This window comes from Bacillus rossius (assembly GCF_032445375.1).
Source record: "Bacillus rossius redtenbacheri isolate Brsri chromosome 9 unlocalized genomic scaffold, Brsri_v3 Brsri_v3_scf9_2, whole genome shotgun sequence".
Lineage (NCBI taxonomy): Eukaryota > Metazoa > Arthropoda > Insecta > Phasmatodea > Bacillidae > Bacillus > Bacillus rossius.
The window spans coordinates 5,954,847-5,982,035 of record NW_026962013.1 but is presented as its reverse complement, the minus strand read 5'-3'; the positions used below and the strand labels follow the sequence as shown (position 1 = coordinate 5,982,035).

Genomic DNA, 27,189 nt, shown 5'->3' with positions numbered 1-27,189 from the left:
CAGGTTGCACTTGCCCGAGTGTGTAGAGGATATTGGAGTCTATCCTGGAGGTCATAGAACCCGCGAATTTGTCGGGTCTTTACTTATAACTAGAATATAAATCTTTTCGCGAAATATACATGGCCCTACATGTTAGTTACGTGGTGGGTGGATGGAGAGAGGAACCAGGCAAGGTGACACTGACCTGCCAGGGCAAAGGCTGGGTGTCGCCGGGGTAGCGGGCTGCCGCGGACAGGTCCTCCCTCGCCCACAGGCCGCTGCGGTGCAGCTCAGCGTGGGGCGACACCAGCTCCTGAGGCGGCCTGAGCCTCAAGGCGGGAGCCACCTCCATCTCCGCCACGGGCAGGTCCCGGTCCAGCTCGTCTGCGCTGCCTGCGGCCACACCGCACCGTCTCAGCACCGCGACACCAGCTCCTTCAGCTGCACATTCCCTAGCATTCTCGCTAGCAAGATTCATGCCATAATGTTATAAGTAGAGGCCGGAAAAATTCGCGGATTCAATGACCTCTAGGATAGCCTCCATTATCCTCTGCACTTCTCAAGTGAACACGCGTGTTCATTGGGTACTAAATTGTGAGGCGTCTCCACTGGGTAGCTTTTGATCCGACGCTTCTTTGGTCGATAGTCTCTCATTGGCTCAGAGAGCTCCATTTAAACCGCGAGCCAATAGCAGAACCAGCAGAATCGTACACATGTTTGAATTTCAGCCTATCACGAAATGAATCCGCGAATTTTTCCGGTCTCTACCTATGAGACATTCCCTATGACTAGAGACCCGGAAATTTCGCGGATTCATTTTGTCGCAAGCTAGAATGCAAACCTTCACACTCTCGCACTGTGTTCATGTTTGGCACGCAGTTGTTTGGATACTCTTCTCTACGACCGTGAGCCAACGATGCCCAACTAGGAGAGAAGTAAGCGAATCAGGTAGTGCCAAAATAACAAGGATAAAAATGTTCTCGCTAAGAAATCAACCAATGGGAAAGTAAACATGGGTCGAGCACACCTATAACTTTGAATTATATCCTGAGGCCAGAGGAATCCTCGAAATTTCCGGGACTCTACCTATGACACTACAGTTGTCGCTAGCAAGATTCACGCCATGCTGAGTGCTGCCCACGCACCCGCCTGCACTATCGACCAGGGTTAGTCTACAACATATCAATTCAAAAGTACGCCGAAGAAGACTGAGTTAACCAAATTGACGTCCATATGTAGCCTCGACATGACGTCGGCGCATGCGCAGCGTGGATAAGTCCAACTCAGGAGGGGTAAGGAAGGAAAATTGGACCTAGAGGAGGGGAAGTCAGCAGTCCCGCGGTGGGCACTTCAAAATCCAAGTCATTACGTCGGGCTGCCGTCTCAGTGTTATAAGTAGAGACCGGAAAAATTCGCAGATTCATTTCGTGATAGGCTGAAATTCAAACATGTGTACAATTCTGCTGGTTCTGCTATTGGCTCGGTATTTTAACTGGAGCTCTCTGGGCCAATGAGGGACTGTTGACCAAGAAGTGTCCAATCACAAGCTACCCAGTGGAGACGCCTCACAATTTAGTAACCAATGAACACGCGTGTTTACTTGAGAAATGCAGATGATAATGGAAGCTATCCTAGAGGTAATTTAATCCGCGAATTTTTCAGGTCTCTAGTTATAAGTGTTCTGGTATTTTCTCTCGTACGTCGTTTGACTACCGCATCTATAATAACAATGTTAATCAAGATTTTTTTATGTTTTAATTATAATGGACATAATGGAAAACCCGAAGACTTTACTGGTAGTTGTCTTGAGGTAATTATTTTTAGTAATACTTCTTAGGCGCGTTGTTAAAAAAATTAAGAGAATGAATTTTAACGCGCGCGCTTAACATGCAACGAGATTTTCACATAATGAAAAAAAAAAAAAAAACTACACACAATTAAATTTTCTATATGAGCTTTATTTGCATTCAAAATTAAAGTTAGTTTTTTATAACTCGAAGTACGTATGCTATAACATCTAGCGCGTGTACATAAGTAAGCACTCCCAAATTTCTTCTTCAGATTGTAGGAAGCAACAACGTATACAGTAGGGCAGTCATTTTTCGCGAACAAAATATCTGAAGGCCTATCAGAATGCAACAAGGTATACCTTCACCAGCAGTTTCTTCCTTGTGATTTGGCGACCGTCTGAGAGAGAGCAAGTCGTTTCCTCATTTGACCGAGCCACTCAGGACGCGTGTGAATCCGCGCTGAATCACAGACGATACTACAGTGATTTAACTTTCAGCTAGTCTCGGTATCTTTTTCCGCGAAATGTGCGTGCCCCTACGTATACTTTTTTTTTTCCCTGCTGAATATACGTACTCCGGTGATTGCCTGCCGAAGCGAGGTGTTGTTTGCAGTGGCAACACTGTAGCTTCACCTGCCAGCGGCGCGGCGCGCGATGTCTCCCCCTCCTCGGCGGTTGATGAATGCTCGCGTGGCATGATGGCCGCGGTTCATGAGGAGGGAGGGGGGGGGGGGCGCCCGGTAATCGTCGCACGTCGAGATTACTCGCCAAGGAGGAAGTTCATTAGTCGCCGCGGCCTGCCCATGGAGTAATGATCCCCGGGGATAATGACGTCCTGCGCCGCTAATGCCTCGGAGCTATCTGGCCGCCGACTTCTTGCGAGTTCTTGTTCCGCATTATTGATAGGGCCCATCGCGACTCACGTCACGAGGTGGACTGCTGAACGATTGCGCATTTCAGAACCCCCTCCTAATTGGTTTACATGTTATCCAAGACACGTTATCTTATAAGTAGAGGCCGGAAAAATTTGCGGATTCATTTCGTGATAGTCTAGAATCCAAAAACGTCTGCCCTTTTGCTGCATAAGTGATTGGGCCACATAGCTTATCTGAATGATACTCGGCCAATGAAAAACCTTTAACAAAAGAAGTATCGAATCACTAGCGTCCTAGTTAACAGGTGTCACGAGTCAGTAGCTAATGAGTAGAGACCTGAAAAATTCGCAGATTCCATGACCTCTAGGATAGCCTCCATTATCCTCTGCACTTCCCAAGTAAACACGCGTGTTCATTGGTTACTAAATTGTGAGTCGTCTCCACTGGGTAGCTTGTGATTCGACGCTTCTTTGGTCGATAGTCTCTCATTGGCCGCCCAGAGAGCTCCAGTTAAACCGCGAGCCAATAGCAGAACCAGCAGAATTATACACATGTTTGAATATCAACCTATCACGAAATGAATCCGCGCATTTTTCCGGTCTCTAACAATTAGTTAAAAAGCCCGCCTTAACCTGTTTGATATTATAGAAGATTTTCTCGCACGGTGGTTGACAGTTTTCTTGCACGCTCGGCTCAGGTGGAACGTGACAACGAGTCATGCTTTTTCGTGCGTGAAGCCGGCGTTCATCGATTTATAAGACGTTATCACTAGAGACCTGAAAAATTCGCGTCTTCATTTCGCGATAGGCTAGAATCCAAATACATTTGCCTTTTATGCTGCTTGAGTGATTGGGACACAGTTTATCTGAAGGACTCTGGACCAATGAAAAACGTCCGACAAAAGAAGTATCGAATCACAAGCTTCCCAGTCAACACGTGTCACGAGTCAGTAGCCAATCAGCAGGTGTAATCTGGACAAGTAAATGGAGGATCATGGAATCTATCCTGGAGGTCATTGAAAACGCGAATTTTTCCGGTCCCTAGTTATCATGTCAAAATGTTTTTTGAATGCAGACAGTTTCCCGATACACTTGATGAACCGCGAGTGTTGACGGAGGGCAGGGCCAGACGACGTCTCAGCGGAGACCTCGGCGACTGGGGCCGACCCGGGTAGGAGGCCTGATTGTCGGCTGATGGATGGGACGGCCCGCGAGGTGGCGCTACCCATCCATCACTGATACAGACCTCCCTTCGCTGGACGCTGTCCCTCCTGGGTCCTGCCAGGGAGATAGCAACCACCTCCTCCCAACACCTCCGCGGCGCAGACGGCACCAGCGGGTGACAGAGAGTGTCGGAGATCACCAGCGGGTGTTAGAGAGCACCGTAGAGTGGCAGACAGCACCACAGAGTAGCAGAGAGTATTAGAGAGTAGCAGAGAGTATCAGAGAGCACCAGAGATTACCACAGAGTAGCAGAGACTGTCAGAGAGTTTCAGAGAGTAGCAGTGAGTACCATAGAGTTACAGACAGTACCATATAGTAGCAGACAGTACCAGAGAGTACTAGAGAGTACTAGATAGTACCTACTGCACACAGTGCCTCATCTCGAGCCAGGACTCAGGTCGTGTGTCTTCCTAATATTATACTTCATTGTTAGCCTCTGCCAACACTACGTGTGTGTTTTTTTTTGTCAACGCTTCCGTGGTTTCGTTTGTTAGAATTTTTTTTACAATTGATTTTAGTAGTTTTGAGTTTTTTTCTTGATAAATTTTCTAACAAGTATTTCTGATCATATAGAGACCTGTAAAATTCGCGATTTCAAATCCCTTAAGGATAGACTCCATGATCCTCTATGCACTCTTGCAAATTACATCTGCTGATTGGTTACCGACTCGTAACACTTGTTGACTGGAATGATCGTGATTCGCTAATTTTTCTGTTAAAGATTTTTCATTGGCCCAGAGTCCTTCAGATAAACTGTGGCTCAATCACTGAAGCAAAATAATGTCAAAAGTATTTGGACTCTATCCTATCGCGAAATGAATCCGCGAATTTTACAGGTCTCTACGTGATCATTATCAGTATTCGTTGTTAATACACACGTACTTCGGTTTTTTTTATTCCCCCTCCTCTCTGTCACCATTTTTGCGATAGTTCATTGACTATAAGATTTCAGCGGAGAAATGAAGATGAAGGTGTAATGCAAGTCCCTCGGGTGCTTCCAAGAACCTGGGTACCGGGTTTTTCAAGACTGAGAGTTAATCTGAAAACACTAATTTCGATCATAAAACTCTTCTAAAAATACTGTTTTTTTTTTAAAAGTACTCCATGAGCTTATTGTTTTTTTCGTAAACGGACATTACTCTGATATCTTGGGCAGTTTATAATTTCGCGTGGTATTTATTTTTTTGAAGCTCTGCACACTGTATGTGTGTCTAGGTAGGTTCACGTGGCTTACATGTGTAACCGGATAACTAGAGACTGGAAAAATTCGCGGATTCATTTCGTGATAGTCTAGAATCCAAAAACGTTTGCCCTTTTGTTGCATCAGTGATTGGGCCAACATAGTTTATCTGAATGATACTCGGCCAATGAAAAACCTTTAACAAAAGAAGTATCGAATCACTAGCGTCCCAGTTAACAGGCGATACGAGTCAGTAGCCAATGAGAAAAATGTAATTTTCCCGCGTGCTTAGAGGATCATTGCAGTATATCGTACAGGTCACTGAAATCGCGAATTTTTCCGGTCTCAACAGATAACCAGGGGCAAAAATTTGCAAGATTCCCAGGAGGATTTGGGGTGGAAGGGGGGGAGGCACAGAACGAATTTAAGTTTTTTTTTGCCTGAGGAAGTGGCGGCATGTGTTATGGTGTGGGGGGGGGGGGAGGAAGGTTATGCTCAGCCTTGGAAGTGAGTTACGGAACGGATGGAACAAACGGCCGGCGAAAGGAAGCGACGCCGAAGTATCGAGGTCCGGTCTCTCGACCAATGGACCTCTCGTGAGAAGGAGGGGGGGGGGGTTTCGATAGCGAGGAGATAGCAACCAGGATGTGCGCCGTAGAGGGCTAGAGGAAAAGGGGGGGGGGGGGGTCAGTAGCTGCGGTCTACGAGAGATAGAGCTGCAAGGAGCTCGCGGCGGCTAATTTGCCCGCGGCCCCAGTAACGAAGCGGCGACCGCAGAGATATCCGTGCGCCCCCCGATAAGCGCAGGGCCCCCCCCCCCCACACCGCAATCTGCTAGTTTCTCCAGAGAACCTCTCCCCCCCCCCCTCCACACCCCGCCGCCGGCCGAGGACAGATAGCTGCTGGGAACAGCTCGGCAGTGCCTGCTGTCACGTGACCTCTCGGCCGTGTGGTGCGCTTGGGGGACAGACGTAAACGCGAGGCCATCATGCGTCTGTTGTCTCGAGTCCACTCGCGTGTAAATACACAATGAGAATGTCTGTTACTTCAAAATTTTAAATCTCCGAAAGTTCTTAACCGATCTCTTTTAAAATTTGACGCGACGTTGCATTCGATTACGTGTTTGTTTTTATACACCTATACCACACCTGTGAAAGGTAAAAAAATAGATTAAAAAAATAGGTAAATGGATAGATTTTTAATATTTTTCATTGCTAGAGACCGGAAAAATTCGCGGATTCATTTCGTGATAGGCTGAAATTCAAACACGTGTATAATTCTGCTGGTTCTGCTATTGGATCGCGGTTTAACTGGAGCTCTCTGGGCCAATGAGAGACTATCGACCAAAGAAGCGTCTAATCACAAGCTACCCAGTGAAGACGGCTCGCAATTTAGTAACCCATGAACACGCGTGTTTACTTTAGAAGTGCAGAGGATAATGGAGGCTATCCTAGAGGTCATTGAATCCGCGAATTTTTCCAGTCCCTACACTGAAAGAAATTTTTGTATATTTTACAAGGAAAATCCATGGAAACCCTGTTGCCAAGGATATTACTTGTAAAACTACAAGGCAGAGCTTTGTACCATGTGCGATTTTGCAAGGCTCTGCCTTGTAGTTTTACAAGAAATATCCTTGGCAACAGGGTTTCCAAGAATTTCCCTTGTAAAAGTACAAAAATATTTTTAGAGTGTAACGATGAGCTATTTGTAGAGACCCGAAAAAATCGCGGATTCAATTCGCGATATCCTAAAATTGAAAGAGTTATACACCAATGCTGCTTCTGCCATTGGCTCACAACTCATCTTCAGGACTCTGGGCCAATAAGAAACACGTAACCAAATCTGTAACGAATCACAGGCTACTACGTTGGAACGTCTCACACGACAGCAGCCAATGAGTGGGTGTCATTTTCCCGAGTATACATAGAGCTGTGGGGTTCATCCTAGCGGTCATTGAACAAGCGAATTTTTCCGGTCCCTAGCTATTTATTTATTTAATTAAGGGCGCTTCTTCGTTTGAAAGTCCGCAGAAATGCACAGTAACTCCTCACAGCGCGTGCGAATGCGGGCAGGTCCCGTGGCGGAGGGCAGTCGCGCTGTTTTGCTCCAGAAGCGGTCAGCGGAGATAAACCGGCTGGCACCGGAAGCGCTTGCGGCAGCCGGATGTGGTCCAGCTGTCACGGCTACGGGACAAAAAAATAAAGCGTAAAGAGCTAATGATAGGTCTCTTTCCCGGAGCATTTTTTTTATTCCCACGTTCCAGTTCCTTTGTTTTAAAACATCCAGATAGTTCATCTTGTTTGTTATTCTTCTTACGAGCAGGGAGCGGGAAAAATTCGAAAATTAATTCCGCAATGAGATGAAATTCAAATACGTATGCCCCTAAGCTATTTTCGCTATTGGCACACAGTTTATTGGTAGGGGCATGAAGATTTCGCGAAAAGATTTCGAGAATCGATAAAATTAAAACACTGTAGCACAGTCTGTGTCTCGTGATTGGGTGAGTTTCTACCAAAATTCAAATCAATTTTAACAACACCAATCACAGTGATTCAGTTCGGATTCGATAGCGTCCTGAGTGGCTCGGTCAAAGAAGGCAACGGCGTTTCTCGCAGACGGCCGCCAATCACAAGGAAGAAACCCCGTGGTTGCGGGTATACCTTGTTGCAGTCTAATAGGCTTCCAGATTTATTCGCGAAAAAAAAAACAACCTGCCCCTAGCAATGGCTTCTCTTGCAGATTGCAAAGGAACAATCAATAGAGACCTGTACAATTCGCGGATTCATTTCGCGATAGGATAGAGTCCAAATAATTTTGACATTATTTTGCTTCAGTGATTGGACACAGTTTATCTGAAGGACTCTGGGCCAATAAAAAATCATTAACAGAAGAATTAGCGAATCACGATCATTCCAGTCAACAGGTGTTACGAGTCGGTAACCAATCAGCAGATGTAATTTGCACGAGTGCGTAGAGGATCATGGAGTCTATCCTTTAGGGATTTGAAATCGTGAATTTTACAGGTCTCTAGTAATTAATGATGGAAATGTAGCTGGCCCCAAGTATGGTGGCAACAGGCCTCACCTGACTCGACCAGAGAGACACACGGTTCCTGGTGACTCACCGGGGGCGGCTGGCGGTCTCGACACCGGGGCGGTGGCGGATAAGGGGTGGAAGTCTCGCGGGCGGAGGGGGACTGGTTGAATGGTGGTTGAATGTTTATGGCGGCGTGGCGACGCCAGATAGCGGCTAGTGGATGTGATCCGCCGCTGCCAGGGCGACGTCATGTCCGGCCAACGTCGTTTCCCAACCACCCTCTCCCCCTACCTCCCCTTATGCCAGGGCTGGCGACGATACATCGATATATCGCACACATCGATAATCCACGTCTAGCTATTGATTTTTTCGGTATTAATTTTGTTCAATGCCGATATTTTTGATATCGATATTTTTGACGTGATATCGTCTTATAAATCGATTAACGCCGGCTGCACGCACGAAAAACCATTGTCACGTTCCGCCTGAGCTGAGCGTGCCAGAACCGGCCAACCACCGTGCGAGAAAAATCTTCTATAATATCAAACAGGTTAAGGCGGGCTTTTTAACTAATTGTTCGTGATTATATTTAAACAAATTATTTAAATAAAAATTTGCAAAATACTGTAAATAATATTTGAAAATTAAAAAAAGTATGCAATTTTTCATCAATGTTTTTTTATGACGTTATCACGTAAAATTATCGTCCGTTAACCGACTTTACAGACAACCCCATTATTTTAAATATCGATATTTGGTTCCGATAGTACCTATTTAAGTGGAAAAAAATAATATGTTCAACCCCCCTTGGTTAGTTTTCCTACAATTTTATGTATGATTTGTAGGGGCAGGCATTTTTCGGGAAAATATGTGAACCCTTATTAGATTGCAACAAGGTGTACCCGCACCAGGGGGTTTCTTCTTTGTGATTGGCGGCCGTCTGCGAGAGAAGTCGTTGCCTTATTTGACCGGGCCACTCAGGACGCATTTGCTTCCGCATTGAATCACTGTGATTGGTGTTATAACAATCGATGTGTATAAACTCGTCCAATCACGAAACACAGGAGATGCCACAGTGTTTTAACTTTCATCTAATCTCAAAATCTTTTCGCGAAATCTGCATGCCTCTAATGATTTGTTGTGAATAGTCTAAATGAAACTATTGTAATAAACGACTGATATTGGGACATTCTTTTACGGACAGCATATACAAACGACAACTTTTTCCGTTAACGTCGCCTGTTACCGGATCAGCGACCTGGTACCAGTTGTGGCGCGGTTATCTCTGAGGTCAGTGCGGTGAACAGTCAAAGGGCGCGGTTATACTGGACGCCGGACTACTCCAGGTGAACAGGTTTTAAGCGAACATGTTTACAAAACGCGGAAGTGTAAGGTTACACGGCAGTTGGTATAAAAAAAATAGTGAAAATAGTGTTCAACTCCAAAACCGACGGTCCAGTCATCAAACGAACATGATGAAGATCCAATTTTTTTTATCTTGAAAAACATTTTTTTTTTTAAATTTTTTTGTTTGGTATGCAATCACAGATTTGAAATATGTCTGCATTGTTTTAATTTCATTATATTAATAACTTTACAACTGACGAAACAGTCAAGAAGAAGAAGTCAAAAAAATAGGCTGCGGAACAGAAAAAAATATTTAAGTCGGTAAAATATTACACCAACTTGTGCCAGGAATATTCTCAATCTTGCGTTTTTTTTTCCACAAAGGACTGTTTATACTCTTCGACACTAAACAGCCAATCAGTGTGTCATGTATAGGGACCGGAAAAATTCGCGTTTTCAATGACCTCTAGGATAGACTCCATGATCCTCTATGTACTTGTGCAGATTACACCTGCTGATTGGCTACTGACTCGTGACACGTGTTAACTGGGAAACTTGTGATTCGATACTTCTTTTGTCGGACGTTTTTCATTGGTCCAGAGTCCTTCAGATAAACTGTGTCCCAATCACTGAAGCAGCATAAAAGGCAAATGTATTTGGATTCTAGCCTATCGCGAAATGAACCCGCGAATTTTTCAGATCTCTGGTTATGTATGTAGAAGAGAATGTGTTTATGAACATACCTACATACTTCGCCAGCCTGTTTGTATGGGTTGAATGAGAAATGGCCGCGAATGAAACGTGTTTTCAGACCGTGTGTAACCGCACGCGAAGGTTGGGCGTGTTTCCTGAAGCAGTTCAGAGTCCTTGCACTCCTGAGGGGCACGTGGGCAGGTCAGGGCGTTGCAACCACCCCTTCCAACCCCCTCCGCGATCCCCGAGGGAGGCTGGTCAGACCTGCTGGCGCTGCCTCGCCTGCCTAGCCACTTACTTCCGGTTCCGGCACGTCCTATGCCAACTCAGGCTGACTGGCAGCCTGGTGGGAAACGACGAAAGTCGCCCCCGAAACAACCAGTGCCACCAAACCCAACGCGGACTACAATGTCCGAGCTCCCGCCGCCCTTTTGCCTAGTAGTCTTTCTAACTCTGTCCAACTCTTCTTCCGGAACCATCTTTCTGTTTCCTGTAACCAACTTGCTTGTTATTAATGCATCAAATCTTGCAACCCGAATGTAAGTGCCGAGGGTTTTTCCTTGTGTCTATGCTTGTTTTACCTGGGCCCAACTTATCTAGTTTTTAGTCTACAATAGTCAGTGAGGGCAGTTAGTCATGGTGCCAATCGCAGCCATGGCTGGCCAATCCCCCTCCTAGCACATGTTACCTCTCCTGAATGACTAGAGCGTATAGACTTCGGCCTGAAACGCACTTAGAGCCTCTCCCTACCCAGACCTCTCCCACACACTCATAGCTTTAAGTAGGGACCGGAAAAATTCGCGGATTCAATGACCTCTAGGATAGCCTCCATCATCCTCTGCACTTCTGAAGTAAACACGCGTGTTCACTGGTTACTAAATTGTGAGTCGTCTCCACTAGGTAGCTTGTGATTCGACGCTTCTTTGGTCGATATTTCTCTCATTGGCCCAGAGAGCTCCAGTTAAACCGCGAGCCAATAGCGGAACCAGCAGAATTATACACATGTTTTAATTTCAGCCTATCACGAAATGATTCCGCGAATTTTTCCGGCCTCTACGAATAGGACACCAACATTCGTTCCCTAAAAACAAAGAACTGGCCGTGTCCTATCGTTACCACTGCTCAGTAGCCTGAATATTTGTGCCAGTATTTTAAAAAAATTTCATAGTTCTCATTCATATTTTTGGAGTGTATTTACGTTAATGACAAAGTAGATTAAACGGGAATTTTCTATGTACCTATATGAATTTTCTAAGTACCTATATATTTTAGGCAAGAAGATCCAAATCATAGAGTAACAACTCATGACTATAGAGACCTGCAAAATTCGCGGATTCATTCGGCGATACACTAAAATTCAAACACATATACCTCTTAGATAATTTTGCTATTGGCTTACTGTTCATCTGGACGAATCTCAACCAGTTATAAACCCTCAACCAAAGAAGGATCGAATCACAGACAAACCAGCTGAGACGACTCACAAGTCGGCAGCCAATGAACTTGCGTTATTTGCCCGAGTGTACAGAGGTATGTGCAGTCTATCCTGAAGGCCATCGAAACCGCGAATTTTGCAGGTCTCTACATGACAAATAACGTAGAAGTCAGCATTGCCAGGTATCATGAGCTCGCTGAGAAGCGCGAGAAGTGGAAGGACATCAGGACAATCCTTCATAGTTCTATAGCGTACCTAAATCTTGGTTTGCAGTGTGCACTTAAATGGGCACTCTCTCTCTCTTTCCAATGTACGATTCTTGCTGCTAGCATTGACCTTGTTTTAGTGTGTTCTGTTATATAGACACAAAAGTTTTAAACACCACTTTGGCAAAATTTGAAACGAGAATTTTGGAAATACAATTTTTCTGCTGTATTTCATCAAGAGCATCATTTGATTATAATAAGTTTTTATTTTTATGGTGTCATAATTGCTTTATGCCAACTATATTTTATATAATTTAATATTACAAGTTTTTTACTCTTTTGAGCATATCACAAGGTTGCATGGAATGCTTTGGTATTAATAGTGAGAAACTGCTGGAAAAATAGTTTCTCCTGTGAAATAATAATTGGTGTTCAGCACAGTATTATTATTGTTATTTTTTTGGCAGAATGACATCAAACTGCAAAAATAATGCCGATTAATTTTATTTATTTATGGTCTTAAAATAATTAAATAATAAAATTAATTATATTAAAAAACTTATTATATTTAAAATTGGTATACAATATATTTTTTGACGTGACAACGTCTAATAAATCGATGAACGCCGGCTGCACGCACGAAAAAGTGTCCCGTTAAGCACATTGTCCCGTTACGCGGTGTCCCGTTACGCTCATTGTACGTTTGCGCCGCATCTATCTCTCTTCCACTCGATTGGAACAACCACCGATTTGACTTTTTCGAGGCACATTAAACTTGAAACACTCCCATTCGTTTCCTACTTTTCCTATCATCGTCCTATCCTTAACAGAATAACACAGATTGGAAGAAGTTAAATAGCAAACATGTATAAAAGTTATAGTTAAAGTAATCTGTTCGTTAAAGTAATAAACATATTTGAATTAATGAGTGCAAATAAAAGTAAATTTATGAATTAAATTGTAGATTTCATTTCACTCCTTCTTTGTATCCATACAAAATAGTGATAATTCAATAAAAATGATTCAATTTTATTCATGAAAGTATGCAATAATTTCATCAATGTTTTGTTATGACGTTGTCACGTTAAACTATCGTCCGTAAACCGACTTTACAGACAACCAATTTTTTTTTTAATGTTCAAATGCCGGGTAGCACACTGCTGAGATCTAGGCGTGAGAGACTACGCAAGGACACAGGGGATCGTAGATTGTGACAGGGGTGACGATAGCAGGGGGCAGTGTCGCGGCAAGGGAGGACGCCTGATGGTAAACGTGTAGCGAGGCTATTGCCGAAGAGACAGCGGCTCAAGGGAGTGTCAGCTTCCTAATCCGCTTTCACAGTCCTACCTCCGACACACACTCGGTCGAGGGGGGGAAGACAGCGCCTCCGCCCTGAGCGACCCTGAACAACCCTGAACAACCCTGAACAACCCTGCACCCTCCCTGAACACGGGTCAACAACACACGGCTTGTGCCCCGTGCATCGTCGAGGCTTCTGAGCTCCAAGCGCTCGGAAAACTAGCCGCTTGAAGAGAGGTAGGTAGCAACAGGAAGACCACGTATTGCATTCAACAGTTTCTGTGCCGAAATATTCCATTAAAGACTAGCTAATGCCCGGTAGGTACACATATACAAAACATATCTCTCTCTCTATCTCTGTATATATGTCCATCTATAAATCTCATATTTCTCTCTATGTTTCTATCTATATCTCAATCTATCTTCACCTATATCTCTCTACATCTCTCTATAATACATATATATCCCTCACTCTATCTCTCTATAGCTTTATATATGTCTGTATATCTCCCTCTCTATCTCTCTGTCTATGTCTGTATCTTACTGTCTATATCTTTACAAAACAGAAGACGAAAACACAAACGTTCATTTATATGTACATTTTTACCTGTCTTTATTTTTATCTATCTTTTCACCTGTCACAAGCGTGGCATAGGTAATTAATTGCAATAAAGTGTTTGTGCTAATTTTTTTTTGTTTGAAATGGCACAGTACCTACTTAGCCTTGGCTACTTTTTGAAGTCAACACTTGAGAACTCGTGGTAGTACAATTGTAGTCGCCCGCGTGAAATAATAAGTTATTTCCACGCGGCGCTACAGACTAGAACATATGTTAGTAAACATGTGGTTGCAACAAGCTATAGAAGGTCTGGGAGATATGATTTATTCCTTGACATGCTAAAAAAATTGCAGTGAATAGTTCAAAATTAGATTTATAGTAAAAAAAATATGGAAAAAATATAAGTTGGCGGAGCGATACTTAAACGTCAGTGACTTTGCTGGCGACGCCAGCCGCTGTAGCCAGTCACTGTTAACTTCAGGCATTCCTCTAAAGTGTAGGTATAGGTACCTCTCTTCAACGAAGTCAAGTATTGAATATTGAAATTTGTATGACTTAAAAAACTGCTGAAAGAGAGATAGCGTCTTCCAGTTCCTTCTATCATCCTTAATCTTTGGTAAACAAGTTGCTTGGTTTAGCTACTATATATTCTCTTGATAGGCCTACTCTTGCCCTAAGACCACAAATTTATAATGGGGGCAAAAAACATAGCAAAAATCGATACTTTAAAATTTTTTTAGTCTTCTGGATTTTTTTTCAAAAATATTCACACAAATTATTACGTTAAAAAAAATTAAAAATACCATCAAAAATATCTATCTACTGGAAAATAATGAGGTGTGTGTGTGTATATATAACTAGGAAACAAAGGAATTCATACGTAAACGAGAGTGACACTTAAATAGAATCCTTTTGAAATTGAAAAAAAAAAATACAGTTTCTTCTCGTATAACATAAACTGTGAACTGTCGTATAAGCTCAGTTCTCGCTTTAATAACAGACACAGAAATATATAGGCCTTAAAACCTTTCGCGGTATCTTTTGCTGCCTTGATCAATACTAATATTATAAATGCGAAAGTAACTCTGTCTGTCTGTCTGTACCTATGTCTGTTTGTTTGTTACCTTTTCCCGGCTGAACGGCTGAACGGATCGAAATTAAATTTGGCAAGGAGATAGATTATATCCTGGGGATGGACATAGGCTATCTTTTGTCTAAAAAAAAATCTTTAAACGGGTTAAAAATATATATATATTTTTAATTTTATGTAATGTGTGTCATAGATATACAAACTGTTAGTGTCATTCCTCTATGCCTGCCGAGCAATAGCTTTCAAGTCATTACGTTACGTTTTTCTATTGTAAGGAACTAAGTAGAGAGTAAGAAAAATATAAAGATCTTGACAGTTTGTAGTGTCGCCATATTTGTTTCAATTTTCAATACCGTTTTTGTATATTACAATTTAAATTGCAGAAAAAAATCATTATTCATAGGTAGGTAATAAGTTTTTCTATTTGTCAATAGGCTATTGTTATTATGGTAGATAGGAGTACAGTAAATGCCTACATTTTTATATTCCTTTATATCTCTTTCGATTTGGAGTGTTTCCGTGCCATTCGGGGTCCCCCCCCCCGCCCCCAGGTGGTTAAAGCCCCAAAATTTCGAAAGTTTAAAATTTTTTAAAAATCTTTCTCTTTCGATTTTAAGTGTTCGATTTTAAGTGTTTTCGAGCCATTCAGGGTCCTCGAATCCCCCGCCCCCTTTTGGGAAAAAGCCCCAAAATTTCGATAATGTTAGGAATTTCAAATATCATTTCTTTCGATATGGAGTGTTCCGAAACATTCCAGGTCCTGAACATCCACCCCCTCCCCTTCCACAAAAGTGAAAGCCACAAAATTTCGAAAAATTGGAGGAAATTGTATTAAAATTAAGTCATTACGAACTAAAGTGTCTGGGGCATGGTGGAACTTTTACTAAAAGTCGACTTCCCACCCAATTTTGAGGGAGGGGGGGAGTGCAAAACCCCAAAATTACGAAAAATTTCAAAAATTTCTTAAATTTAAGTATACTTTTTTTACTATTTGGAGTGTTTCCGAGCCATTCGGGGTCCTCAAACTACCCTCCCCCCACAAGGAGTCAAAAACCCAATAATAATTTTTTTTCCCAAAATTTCGAAAACCTATTCTCTTTCGATTTGGAGTGTTTACGAGCCATTCGGGGTCCTCAACATAACCCCCTCCCCCCCTTCTCAGGGGTCAAAGCCCCAAAATATAGAAAATTTCAAAAATCATTCTCTTTCGATTTTTAGTGTTTCCCTGCCATTCAGGGTCCTCAAAATCACCCCTCCCCCTCTGGGGACAAAGACCGAAAATTTCGACAATTTCAGGAATTTCAAATATCTATTCTTTCGAGATGGAGTGTTCCAAACCATTCGAGGTCCTGAACATACACTTTTCGCAAAAGTGAAAGCCCCAAAATTTCGAAATATAAGTATATATATAATTGGATGTTGGCATGTATGACGTCGATAAACTCTTACACCGTTTGACCGATTGCCATGAAAGTTGGCACATCGAATGTTTTTGTCATGAAGAAGGTTTTTATGCTATCCATTTTTTTTGTAACCCGCCGCTAGATGGCGCTGTAGCGCATCAACTTCTAAACCTTTCAACCGATCGCCATGGGTAAACAGAAAATCATAGGTCACAGATACACAAAAAGTAATTATGTGTCATTTCTTAGTGTCCAACACACTGGACAAATCGCTATCCATTTTGCTGTAACTCGCGGACAATATATCACCCGGTGTTCAGCCCGGGCAAAGCCGGGTACTGCAGCTAGTATTAAAATATTTTATATCGAGTTAAAAAAAAAAACATAACTCACTTCCTTTTTACTGGTTCGTTGTGAATTAAATGTTTTCTCTAGTATCTGATCAAAAGAAATATCTTATCTACACACACCCAGGTCAAAACCTTTCTATTCATGTATGGGTTGTAGGCTACATGAACAGGTAAAGGGTGACGACCTAGGTATATTAGGCACAATGTGAAGGTCTTGGTTTTCACTACGTTCAGGAATGAAATGGTTCGGTAGGAATAACTATAAAGAACGTTTACTTATATTTTTAATTTCTGCAGATATTTTCCTTCTTCACACAAACTGTAAATGTTCAAGAGAAAAATAAATAATTCTATATCTTGTCATTGCATAATCGTTGTAAAAATTATTGAAATAAGTTAGTGACTGCAAAAATATTTTTAATTAATAAAAACAGTTTGTAGATAAACTTTGCTCAAATCATGTCAAAGACGATTGTGGCAAATTATATTTTTGTTTTCAACAAACGAACTTTTCCTAGCTAATGTTTTGTAAAATATTCAAGAATTCTTTTTTCTGTCAGTGTAACATCAAGTTGATAGCAGTCACATTATTTACACGATCATGCCCTCCTATTCGGTCACGCTAAACAATGCCGGTCAAGAATGTTGAAAGAAAGTAAACTATCGTACATTACAATCATCCGTCTTAAGCAGATTTTGTTCTTTGTAGTTCATAAACACATTGCTGAGATATGAAACACATTACTTAATTTTTATGTACTTTTGTTCCATTGTTTTGCACGAACCGCTAGGTTTGTTTAAATGATACGACCATAAACGGCAAACAATATAAGACAAACAACTAGTTTGGTCTGTTGTCGAAATGAGAGTCGATTATCTTCTCTCGGAAAACTATTTTGTGGATTTAATTTTTGATCGTAAAGAAGTTATTTGTGCGCTTCGATTAAAATGCAATTTTTTTTGACTCAATTAAATATTTATTGGGAAGTAAGAAAACAAGAATACATTTAAAATTACTAAATATTGTGTTGACGGGACAATAAATATAAACAGCAAGCAAACACAATTGTAAATGATCAGCACCTTTGTTGAAACAATAAAATATTTTCCCACGCCGTAAATTATCTTGTAGAAAATCTCTGAATTTGGTTTCATTTTCTCAATCAAATTTCTGCACTGACTTACTATGACGCGCAAGGGGCTAATTTGCTTTTACCTAATATATAACCTATGAACGGCCAAACATATTTTGAATTAAAAAAACAAACTAACTCTCATAATGACTTAAGAAAAGTAATATTTCGTTTGTTGTTGGAATAAATTTTATGAATTATAATGCTTAATATTCTTATTTTTAGAAACCTCGCCATGATATAACAAGGTATAGGCCTATTCTTAGGGACCGGAAAAATTCGCGGATTCAATGACCTCTAGGATAGCCTCCATTATCCTCTGCACTTCTCAAGTAAACACGCGTGTTCATTGGATACTAAATTGTGAGTCGTATCCACTGGGTAGCTTGTGATTCGACGCTTCTTTGGTCGATAGTCTCTCATTGGCCCAGAGAGCTCCAGTTATACTGCGAGCCAATAGCAGAACCACCAGAATTATACCCATGTTTGAATTTCACCCTATCACGAAATGAATCCGCGAATTTTTCCGATCTCTACCTATACTCATTTAATACTTTAATTATATATGAAAAAATCACGGTGAATAGTGCTTAAGAGTAATTTTATATGAACATCAGTACCGTACATGAACTGTGTGGGTGTCAAAGTATGGACAGGGAAAATTCTCGGGTTGAATGACCTGCAGGATGGACTCCAACTCGGGCAGATGTCATCCACTCATTATGCGCTGTCTTGGAAGACGTCCCGACTTAGTAGCCCGTGATATGATAAAGAGTTGGTTGACTGTTTCTCATTGGCCCAAAGTCTTCCAGATGAGCTGTCAGTAGAGGCATGCAGATTTCGCGAAAAATTTCGAGACTAGATGAAAGTTAAAACACTGTAGCACAGTCTGTGTTTCGTGATTGGGTGAGTTTCTACCAAGGTTCAAATCGATTGTAGCAACACCGACCACAGTGATTCAGTGCGGAAGCAAACGCGTCCTGAGTGGCTCTGTCAAAAAAGGCAACGACTTCTCTCGCAGACGGCCGCCAATAACAAGGAAGAAACCCCCAGGTGCGGGTATACCTTGTTGCAGTCTAATGAGTATTCAGATCTTTTCGCGAAAAATGCCTGCCCCTAGCTTTCAGCCAATAGCAGAGACAGTCGTAAGGTATAACTAAGTTATTTGAATTTTAGCCTAACGCGAAATGAATCCGTGAATTTTTCCGGTCTCTACAAATAAGTAGGCCTATGTATGTAGTCCTACATAAAATTTAACTCATAAGAAGCCTATTCATATAAAATAAAAGATTGAAAATGAAATTGATATTATTTCCAGGGAATCAGGCTAAAAGAGACACTGTTTAGCAACTTGAAGTGCATTGCGATAAGAAGATAAAGATAAAGCTTGATTGGGCGTATCATTTATCAAGGAAATTAATCCACCCATTAATCCATTTTGACAACAGTTCAAGAAGGCCGGGGACAAGCCAGCTTTCAAATAGGTTTATTTAAAACCAAGCCTTACGCCACAGTGATTTCATGTCCGCACAGATGGCTAACAAGCTGTGTAACGACTTAAGATACCTATACTGTGTTCCGTCGCAGTGCTTGCTCCAATATTATTGTAAGCGCTTGTCCTCGATGCTCATAAGTGTGATACTGAAGGGTGTTGGAATCGAACCCGCCTCCTTGATTGGTTGGTAGCTCGGTCCAGAAGGTTTAGCGGATCATTATTAGAGTCCCGGAAATTTCGCGGATTCATCTGGCCTCAGGATAGAATTCAAAGTTATAGGTGTGCTTGACCCATGTTTACTTTCCCATTGGTTGATTTCTTAGCGAGAACATTTTTATCCTTGTTATTTGGCACTACCTGATTCGCTTACTTCTCTCCTAGCTGGGCATCATTGGCTCACTGTCGTAGAGGGGCGTGTCCAGATAACTGCGGGCCAATCGTGAACACAGTGCGACAGTGTGGAGGTTTGCATTCTAGCTTGCGACTAAATGAATTTGCGAAATTTCCGTGACTCTAATCATTATGTGTTGTCAATAATCACAACGAATTTAAGGTGGATGAATACTATCTACATACCTATATGTAACTAGGGGCATCTGTATTTCGCGATTTCATTTCATGTCAAGGTATTTCACAAAACACTGTAGCTTTTTCTAAGAGTCATGGCAAATTGTGAGGGTGCAGCAGTACGGTGACCACATTCTCATTGGCCCCGTCAAGAGCGGGACGACACCTCTCATCGACCTCAGCCAATAACCACAGGAGATATGCTACAGTATTTTGTGAAATATCTTGACACGAAATTTATTCGCTAAATGCAGGTGTCCCTACATATAACTCTTAAACATGTCTTTGTTATCATAAATTTGTTTTAAGGTGTGATGCTGAAGACGATTTCGAATGAATGCATTTAAAATGGTTTCTTAAAATTCTTATTTGCTGTCTGAAACTGCTAACTTTTCGATTGCAGGGTCTCTACAGTTGAGGAAAATACGAAAAACCCGGAAGTCAGGGAATTTTTTTTTTTAAATATCAAGGAAAACAATCTTTCATTTTTAAATCAGTTATATAGGCTACAGTGTAAATTAAACAAATTCCTTCAGAAATATGATATTCTCTAACTGCAAAAACAGTGCCTATTATTGGCTACATAAAAAATATTTTAGACATGAAAGGCATATTGAATTGGTATTAAATTAAATAATAATTACAATTTAAAATGAGAATGTAAAAATATTACATTTTCGTTTAAAACATATGAACATCTTGTGTTCTGTAGCGCACATTTGTTTGAAATAATTAATTATTATAATATTATGATGTTATATATTATTAAAAAACATATTCATGTGACAGGATAAACTCTAATTAGGTAGCCTATAATGAATAAAAAAATAATCCAATGTTGTTTTTTTTAAAAGGGAATTGGAGACATGGTAAAAAAAACTTTGTACTGTGATCTGAGCTGTTTAAGTTACACCTGGCAGTGAGACATAACTTCCTTAATTTACTGCTGACATCAAAATTGCGATTATTAAAAACAATTTCACGTAGATAGGAGCGTTATTTTTTGACGTGACGTCTAATAAATCGATGAACGCCGGCTGCACGCACGAAAAAGTGTCCCGTTACGCACATTGTCCCGTTACGTCGTGAACCGTTACGCTCATTGTACGCTTGCGCCGTATCTCTCTCTCTTCCACTCGATTGGAACAACCATCGATTTGAATTTTTCGAGGCACATTAAACTTGAAACACTCCCATTCGTTTCCTACTTTTACTTTTCCTATCATCGTCCTATCCTTAACAGAATAACACAGATTGGGAGAAAGTTAAATAGCAAACATGTATAAAATTTATAGTTAAAATAATCTCTTCGTTAAATTAATAGACATATTTGAATTAATGAGTGCAAATGAAAGTAAATTTATCAATTAAATTGTAGATTTCATTTCACTCCTTCTTTGTATCCATACAAAATAGTGATGATTCAGTAAAAATGATTCAATTTTATTCATAAAAGTATGGCATCATTTCATCAATGTTTTGTAAAGACGTTGTCACGTTAAACTATCGTCCGTAAACCGACTTTACATACAACCAATTATTTTTTTTTTTTTGCCGCGAGAACTCAGTCTGTTGCAGTTGCGGAACACGAGGCGGCGTCTCTGCGTGTCTCGTATCTGCAGGTTGCGCCAGCCAGCGTCGAAAGCTAAAAAAAATTATGGCGTCGATGGTCATGGCGGAAATGGGACTAGTAAGTTCTAAGTACACCCGAGGAATTTTGCACGTCCCAAAATTTTGGAAACATGATGTTCGCGATCCAGTAGTCTTGCGAGATTCACAAATCCACAACAGCGTGAGCATGATATTGATTTCTCACGGGGAACTATTTCCGTTAAACAAAAAAAAAATGGAGCTGTATCCGGTGATTTAAAGAGCCATGCATCATGGTAACAGTTACAATAAAGGCGATTAGAATCAAAGCGGTGTTAGTGACAGAATATAGATTTATGTTCAACTGGAGGTTAATACTTAATTCTTGTAGGTAAAAAATTATATTTTCTTTGTTTTAGGTACGATGAATTCTAGTAAACAACTAACCAATATTTTTTGTATATTTTTCATAAGTAGAGACCTGCAAAATTCGCGGATTCATTCGGTGATAGGCTAGAATTAAAACACATATACCTCTTAGATAATTTTTGTATTGGCTTACTGTTCATCTGGACGAATCTCAACCAGTTATAAACCCTCAACAAAAAGAAGGATCGAATCACAGACAAACCAGCTGAGACGACTTAAAGTCGGCAGCCAATGAACTTGCGTTATTTGCCCGAGTGTACAGTGGTATGCGCAGTCCATCCTGAAGGCCATCGAAACCGCGAAATTTAAGATTCCCAGACAAGCTGTGTTATGAAATTTGTAGCAAAACACTGTAAGCATGTCAATCGCAGCCATCCAGTGCGGAAGCAAACGCGTCCTGAATGGGCCCGGCCTGATAGTGCAGATTACAAGGGAGTAGGGACCGGAAAAATTCGCGGATTCAATGACCTCCAGGATAGCCTCCATTATCCTCTGCACTTCTCAAGTAAACACGCGTGTTCATTGGTTACTAAATTGTGAGTCGTCTCCTCTGGGTAGCTTGTGATTGGACGCTTCTTTGGTCGATGGTCCCTCATTGGCCCAGAGAGCTACAGTTTAAACTGTTAGCCAATATCAGAACCAGCATAATTGTACACATGTTTGAATTTCAGCCCTATCACGAAATGAATCCGCGAATTTTTCCGGTCTCTACTTATCGCAGTGACCCGCCTGAACTGTGTGTTCGCACAGGGCACTAGACAGTAGACACTCACCTGCCATGGTGTCCCTCGCGTCAGGCCATCACTGACTGCCCGCTGTCCCCCGCGCCTTGGGGGGGGGGGAGGCCAGCACACACACACGCTCACACACTCACACGCCGCTCTGCCGCTACGGACGAGTGACTCGTCGACAGTCACAGTGGCTCGCCCCGTCTGGACCAGCCCGCCGGCCTAGGGGAGGGGGGTGGTGGGCGGGGCCCCGCGGGGGGAGGAGCCAGGCATCTGCCTCCCCTCCCGTGGCTGGCCCCGCCCCTCCGCTCTCATCCTGCCCCCTCCTCCTTTTACCATCCTCTACCTGGGGGGGGAGGTGGGGGTCACCCACCCCTCCCTCCCTCCCTTCGGAGACAATACCGCCAATTACCCACGATTCGAGAAGGGCGAGGGGGGGGGGATCAGATTCACGAGAGACACACCCCGGATATTCCGCGAATTAATGTTCGGCGCCAGGCTGAATTTCAAAACCCTATGTTTTGCCCGACCAGCGAGCGTTTTGGGCTGGTTTCTCGGTCGCCACTGCCTCCCAGCTAGGGCTATGCATATTTCGCGCAAAGATTCCGAGACTAGTTAGGATAAGTTAAAACACTGTAGCACCGTCTGTGTTTCGTGATTGGGTGAATATTTCTTTCAGGCACATGTCGATTGATACAACACCGATCACAGTGATTCAGTGCGAAAGCAAACGCGTCCTGAATGGCTCAGTCAAAAAAAGGCAACGACTTCTCTCGTTAGACGGCCGCCAATCACAAGGAAGAAACCGCTGGTGCGGGGTAGGTATACCTTGTTGCAGTCTAATGGGTGTTCAGATTTATTCGCGAAAAATACCTGCCCCTAGCTGTGCCAGTGGTGGCTCACGGTCGCGGAGGGGGCGTGTCCAATACAACTACGCTCCAATCACCGGCGCGCAGCGCGAGAGTATCGAGATTTGCATTCTAGCTAACTAAAATAAATCCGAGAAAATTTCCGTAGGTGCATCTATTTATTAGTGGAGCTAGCAGTTCTGGACTTAAGTTTGTATATACACAAAAGTCTTGTTCCGTAAAAACTGTTGACTTGGGAGAAGAAGTGCTGACCAAGTCGCAAAGAATTAAAAACCTCTGACTTTGGTTACAAGCTTTCGGGGCCATACAAAGATTTTTTTTTTGTAATTTTACAAAATATGTATTTGGAAAACAGTGTTCAAGAAATAGTGTGTAATACTTCAAACAATATTTTAAATATTTGTACAGCACATAGCTATGGTTAGAGACCGGAAAAATTCGCGGATTCATTTCGTGATAGGCTGAAATTCAAACATGTGTATATATCTGCTGGTTCTGCTATTGGCTCGCATTAAGATATTTTTGCGAAAAATGACTGCCCCTTGTCATATGGCTTACAATGGCGCGAGCGTCAGATGCCCCGTAGCTAGGGAATGGACAAAATTCGCAGGTACAATGACCTCCAGGATAGACTCCACGATCCTCTATGTACTTGTGCAGATTACACCTGCTGATTGGCTACTAATCCGTGACACCTGTCAACTGGAATGCTTGTGATTCGCTGTTTCTCATGTTGAGGATTTTCCTTTGGCTTGGGGTCATTCAGGTAAACCGTGGTACAATCACTGAAGCAGCAAGAAGTTGAACTAGTTTATATTCTGGACTATCGCGAAATGAATCCGCGAATATTTCTGATCCCTACCCGTGGCTTCTACTTGCAATTGTTAGGGGCAGGCATTGTTCGCGAAAAAATCTGAACCCCTATTAGACTGCAACAACGTATATCCACATAAGCTGTTTCTTCCTTGTGATTGGCGGCCGTCTGCGAGAGAAGTCGTTTTTGGCCGAGCCAATCAGGACGCGTTTGCTTCCGCGCTGAGTTACTGTGATTGGCGTTTTACACTTTAGACATGCACCCGGAAGAAACTCGCCCAGTTACGAAACACTGACGATGCCACAGTGTTTTAACTTTAAGCTAATCTCGGAATTTTTTCCCGAAATATGCATGGCCCTAGTAATAGTCGATTATTAGCAACCAAGCGCACGAAACATTTTTTATACACATACCTAATTCAAAAAACCAGTGACTAAGCTTTTGACGATATCGAGATAATACGTAGCTTACCACAGTGAAGGCATTAGTTAGTAAAAACCATCGTGTTTAATATGTTTATTATTTTTTCTACAAACGTGAACGTAACAAGAATACTTTTAAAATGTAGGCTACCTTAAACTGCCGAAAAATGTTTTCGAAAATTTTCGGAATTGGTCTGCTAAAAAAAGTCACAAGCATCCATAAATTTACCTACATAACATATGAGTATTTACAAAACTTTATATAAAAACTCCTCTTTTATACTTAGGCCTATAATTTTTTAAAATTAGGTAGTAGGCTATTATTTACTGAGATAAATACATATAAAGTTTATATAAGTAGCCTAATATGTAGAGCTGCTACACAGTTTAGCAAAACAAAACAAGCAAAATATCAGATCTTTCCATGTGAACAACAACTTATTTATCATTATTTCATAATTTAATTAATAGCTTCATAATTAAGGAAGCTGGCTCGTATTAATTATGTAGCTCATGTGCATGAAACTCTTGGGGCTACTCAGAGGTTTAGGAACATGACATTTATTATAAATTTATATTTTTATTATAAATGTCATGTTCCTAAACCTCTGAGTAGCCCCAAGAGTTTCATGCACATGAGCTACATAATTAATACGAGCCAGCTTCCTTAATTATGAAGCTATTAATTAAATTATGAAATAATGATAAATAAGTTGTCGTTCACATGGAAAGATCTGATATTTTGCTTGTTTTGTTTTGCTAAACTGTGTAGCAGCTCTACATATTAGGCTACTTATATAAACTTTATATGTATTTATCTCAGTAAACAATAGCCTACTACCTAATTGTAAAAATATAATAGGCCTAAGTATAAAATAGGAGGTTTTATATAAAGTTTTGTAAATACTCATATGTTATGTAGGTAAATTTATGGATGCTTGTGACTTTTTTTAGCAGACCAATTACATGACATCTTAATATATATAAATCTCGTGTCACAATGTTTGTCCTCAATGGACTCCTAAACCACTAAACCGATTATAATAAAATTCGCACACCATGTGCAGTTCGATCCAACTTGAGAGATAGGATAGTTTAAATCTCAAATTATAGTCGCAATTTTAATTTATTGCGATTTATAAAAGCGAAATACCACTCACTGACTCACTCATCACGAGATCTCTAAAACTATAAACCCAATTGACTTGAAATTTAGCATAATTATTCATTTTGTGATGTAGACGCTCACTAAGAACGGATTCTGCGGAAATCCGATCCCAAGGGGAGTTTCGGAGGGGGGAGGGGGGGGGGGGGTAATATATCAAAATTTCCATTTTTTGGTAGGAAATCACCATGGCAACGGCTGTTGCTTTGTTGATGCTTCATTCGTCTCTATGACAACGACTATTTCATTGTTAGTGCAGTCCTCATCACCGTTTTAATTTAGCTGGTATCTAAATATCAAAAATTACTCTTTTTTTTCAAGTATTTATATTTTACAGACTTGAAACTTCACAGTAATGTTCCTTATGTTACGCAGGATGACATTTTCCGAAAATTAGATCCCATGGGTGGTTAAAACAAGGCAACAGGATTTTGCATTGTTCATGCCTTCTGCGTCTCCATGGCAACGGGCATCGCGCGGCAGTGGCGTACCCACAACGAGGGGCATGTATAATGAGCGGTGCAAGAGTGATCTGCCTGTAGACTGCCGTAGCGAAGTACGGGTACATCAGTTGTACGTTGCGTGCACGAGTCGGGAAACCATCGGTGCTATTCATTTTCTCTCCGGTACATTATACAGCATTGTAATAAATTTTCACTGATTTTTTTATTATTTACCATTACTGTAAATGGGTGATGTGGCTTAATTTTTTTCCATTAGTATAGCCGTGCGAAGCCGGGTCGGGCAGCTAGTTTATTATAAATTTTTTTGTAAAATGTTCGCAGTAACTCTGTGTTAGGATTCTTACCCGAGAATTTATGCTTTGTGTTGACCCAGTACCTACATTAGTTAAAATTGTTTGTAAACCGTTCCCTGGATAGCTTTCCAGTATTAACTGCACACTATTAGCAATATAAAACCAAATAAAGTCAATTTTTTTTATTATATTTTCCATTGTTTAAAAAAAATGTGTGCTTGTACAAAACATCAATCAAAATTATGAACATGCCACAATTTTCTTAAGCGCGACAAGAAATATTCAGTATTGTTTCCAAAAACATATTTAATATATCTATTCAGAATTAACCATAGCTAGGGACCGGGAAAATTCGCGGATTCAATGACCTCTAGGATAGCCTCCATCATCCTCTGCACTTTTCAAGTAAACACACGTGTTCATTGGGTACTAAATTGTGAGTCGTCTCCACTGGGTAGCTTGTGATTCGTCGCTTCTTTGGTCGATGATCTCTCATTGGCCCAGAGAGCTCCAGTTAAACTGCAGTTAGATTGCAACAAGGTATACCCGCTCCAGCAGTTTCTTCCTTGTGATTGGCGGCCGTCTGAGAGAGAAGTCGTTGAGTTATTTGACTGAGCCACTCAGGACTCGTTTGCTTCCGCTCTGAATTACTGTGATTTGTATGTGCTGACAGTTTGCACGTGCCTGAAAGAAACTCATCAATTCACGAAACACAGACAGTGCTACGGTGTTTTTAACTTCCAGCTAGTCTCGGTA

General features: G+C 41.4%; 1 protein-coding gene across 3 annotated transcripts in view; it reads right to left on the bottom strand.

The window, feature by feature from the left end:
* LOC134542885 (transcription factor hamlet-like) overlaps nt 1–22,619 on the bottom strand; it is a 130,051-nt gene extending 107,432 nt beyond the window's left edge. For 2 of the 3 annotated variants that reach the window (XM_063387470.1, XM_063387471.1), the window contains exons 1-2: nt 2,402–2,480; nt 185–372 (exon numbers count right to left, since the gene is read on the bottom strand). In XM_063387470.1, the coding sequence (XP_063243540.1) occupies nt 185–372; nt 2,402–2,465 (252 nt within the window). In that variant the 5' untranslated portion in view covers nt 2,466–2,480. Of the gene's footprint in view, nt 1–184; nt 373–2,401; nt 2,481–22,451 lie in introns of those variants that run through there. The other variant, XM_063387472.1, reaches the window with a different exon arrangement.
* Nucleotides 22,620–27,189: the final 4,570 nt, after the last annotated feature.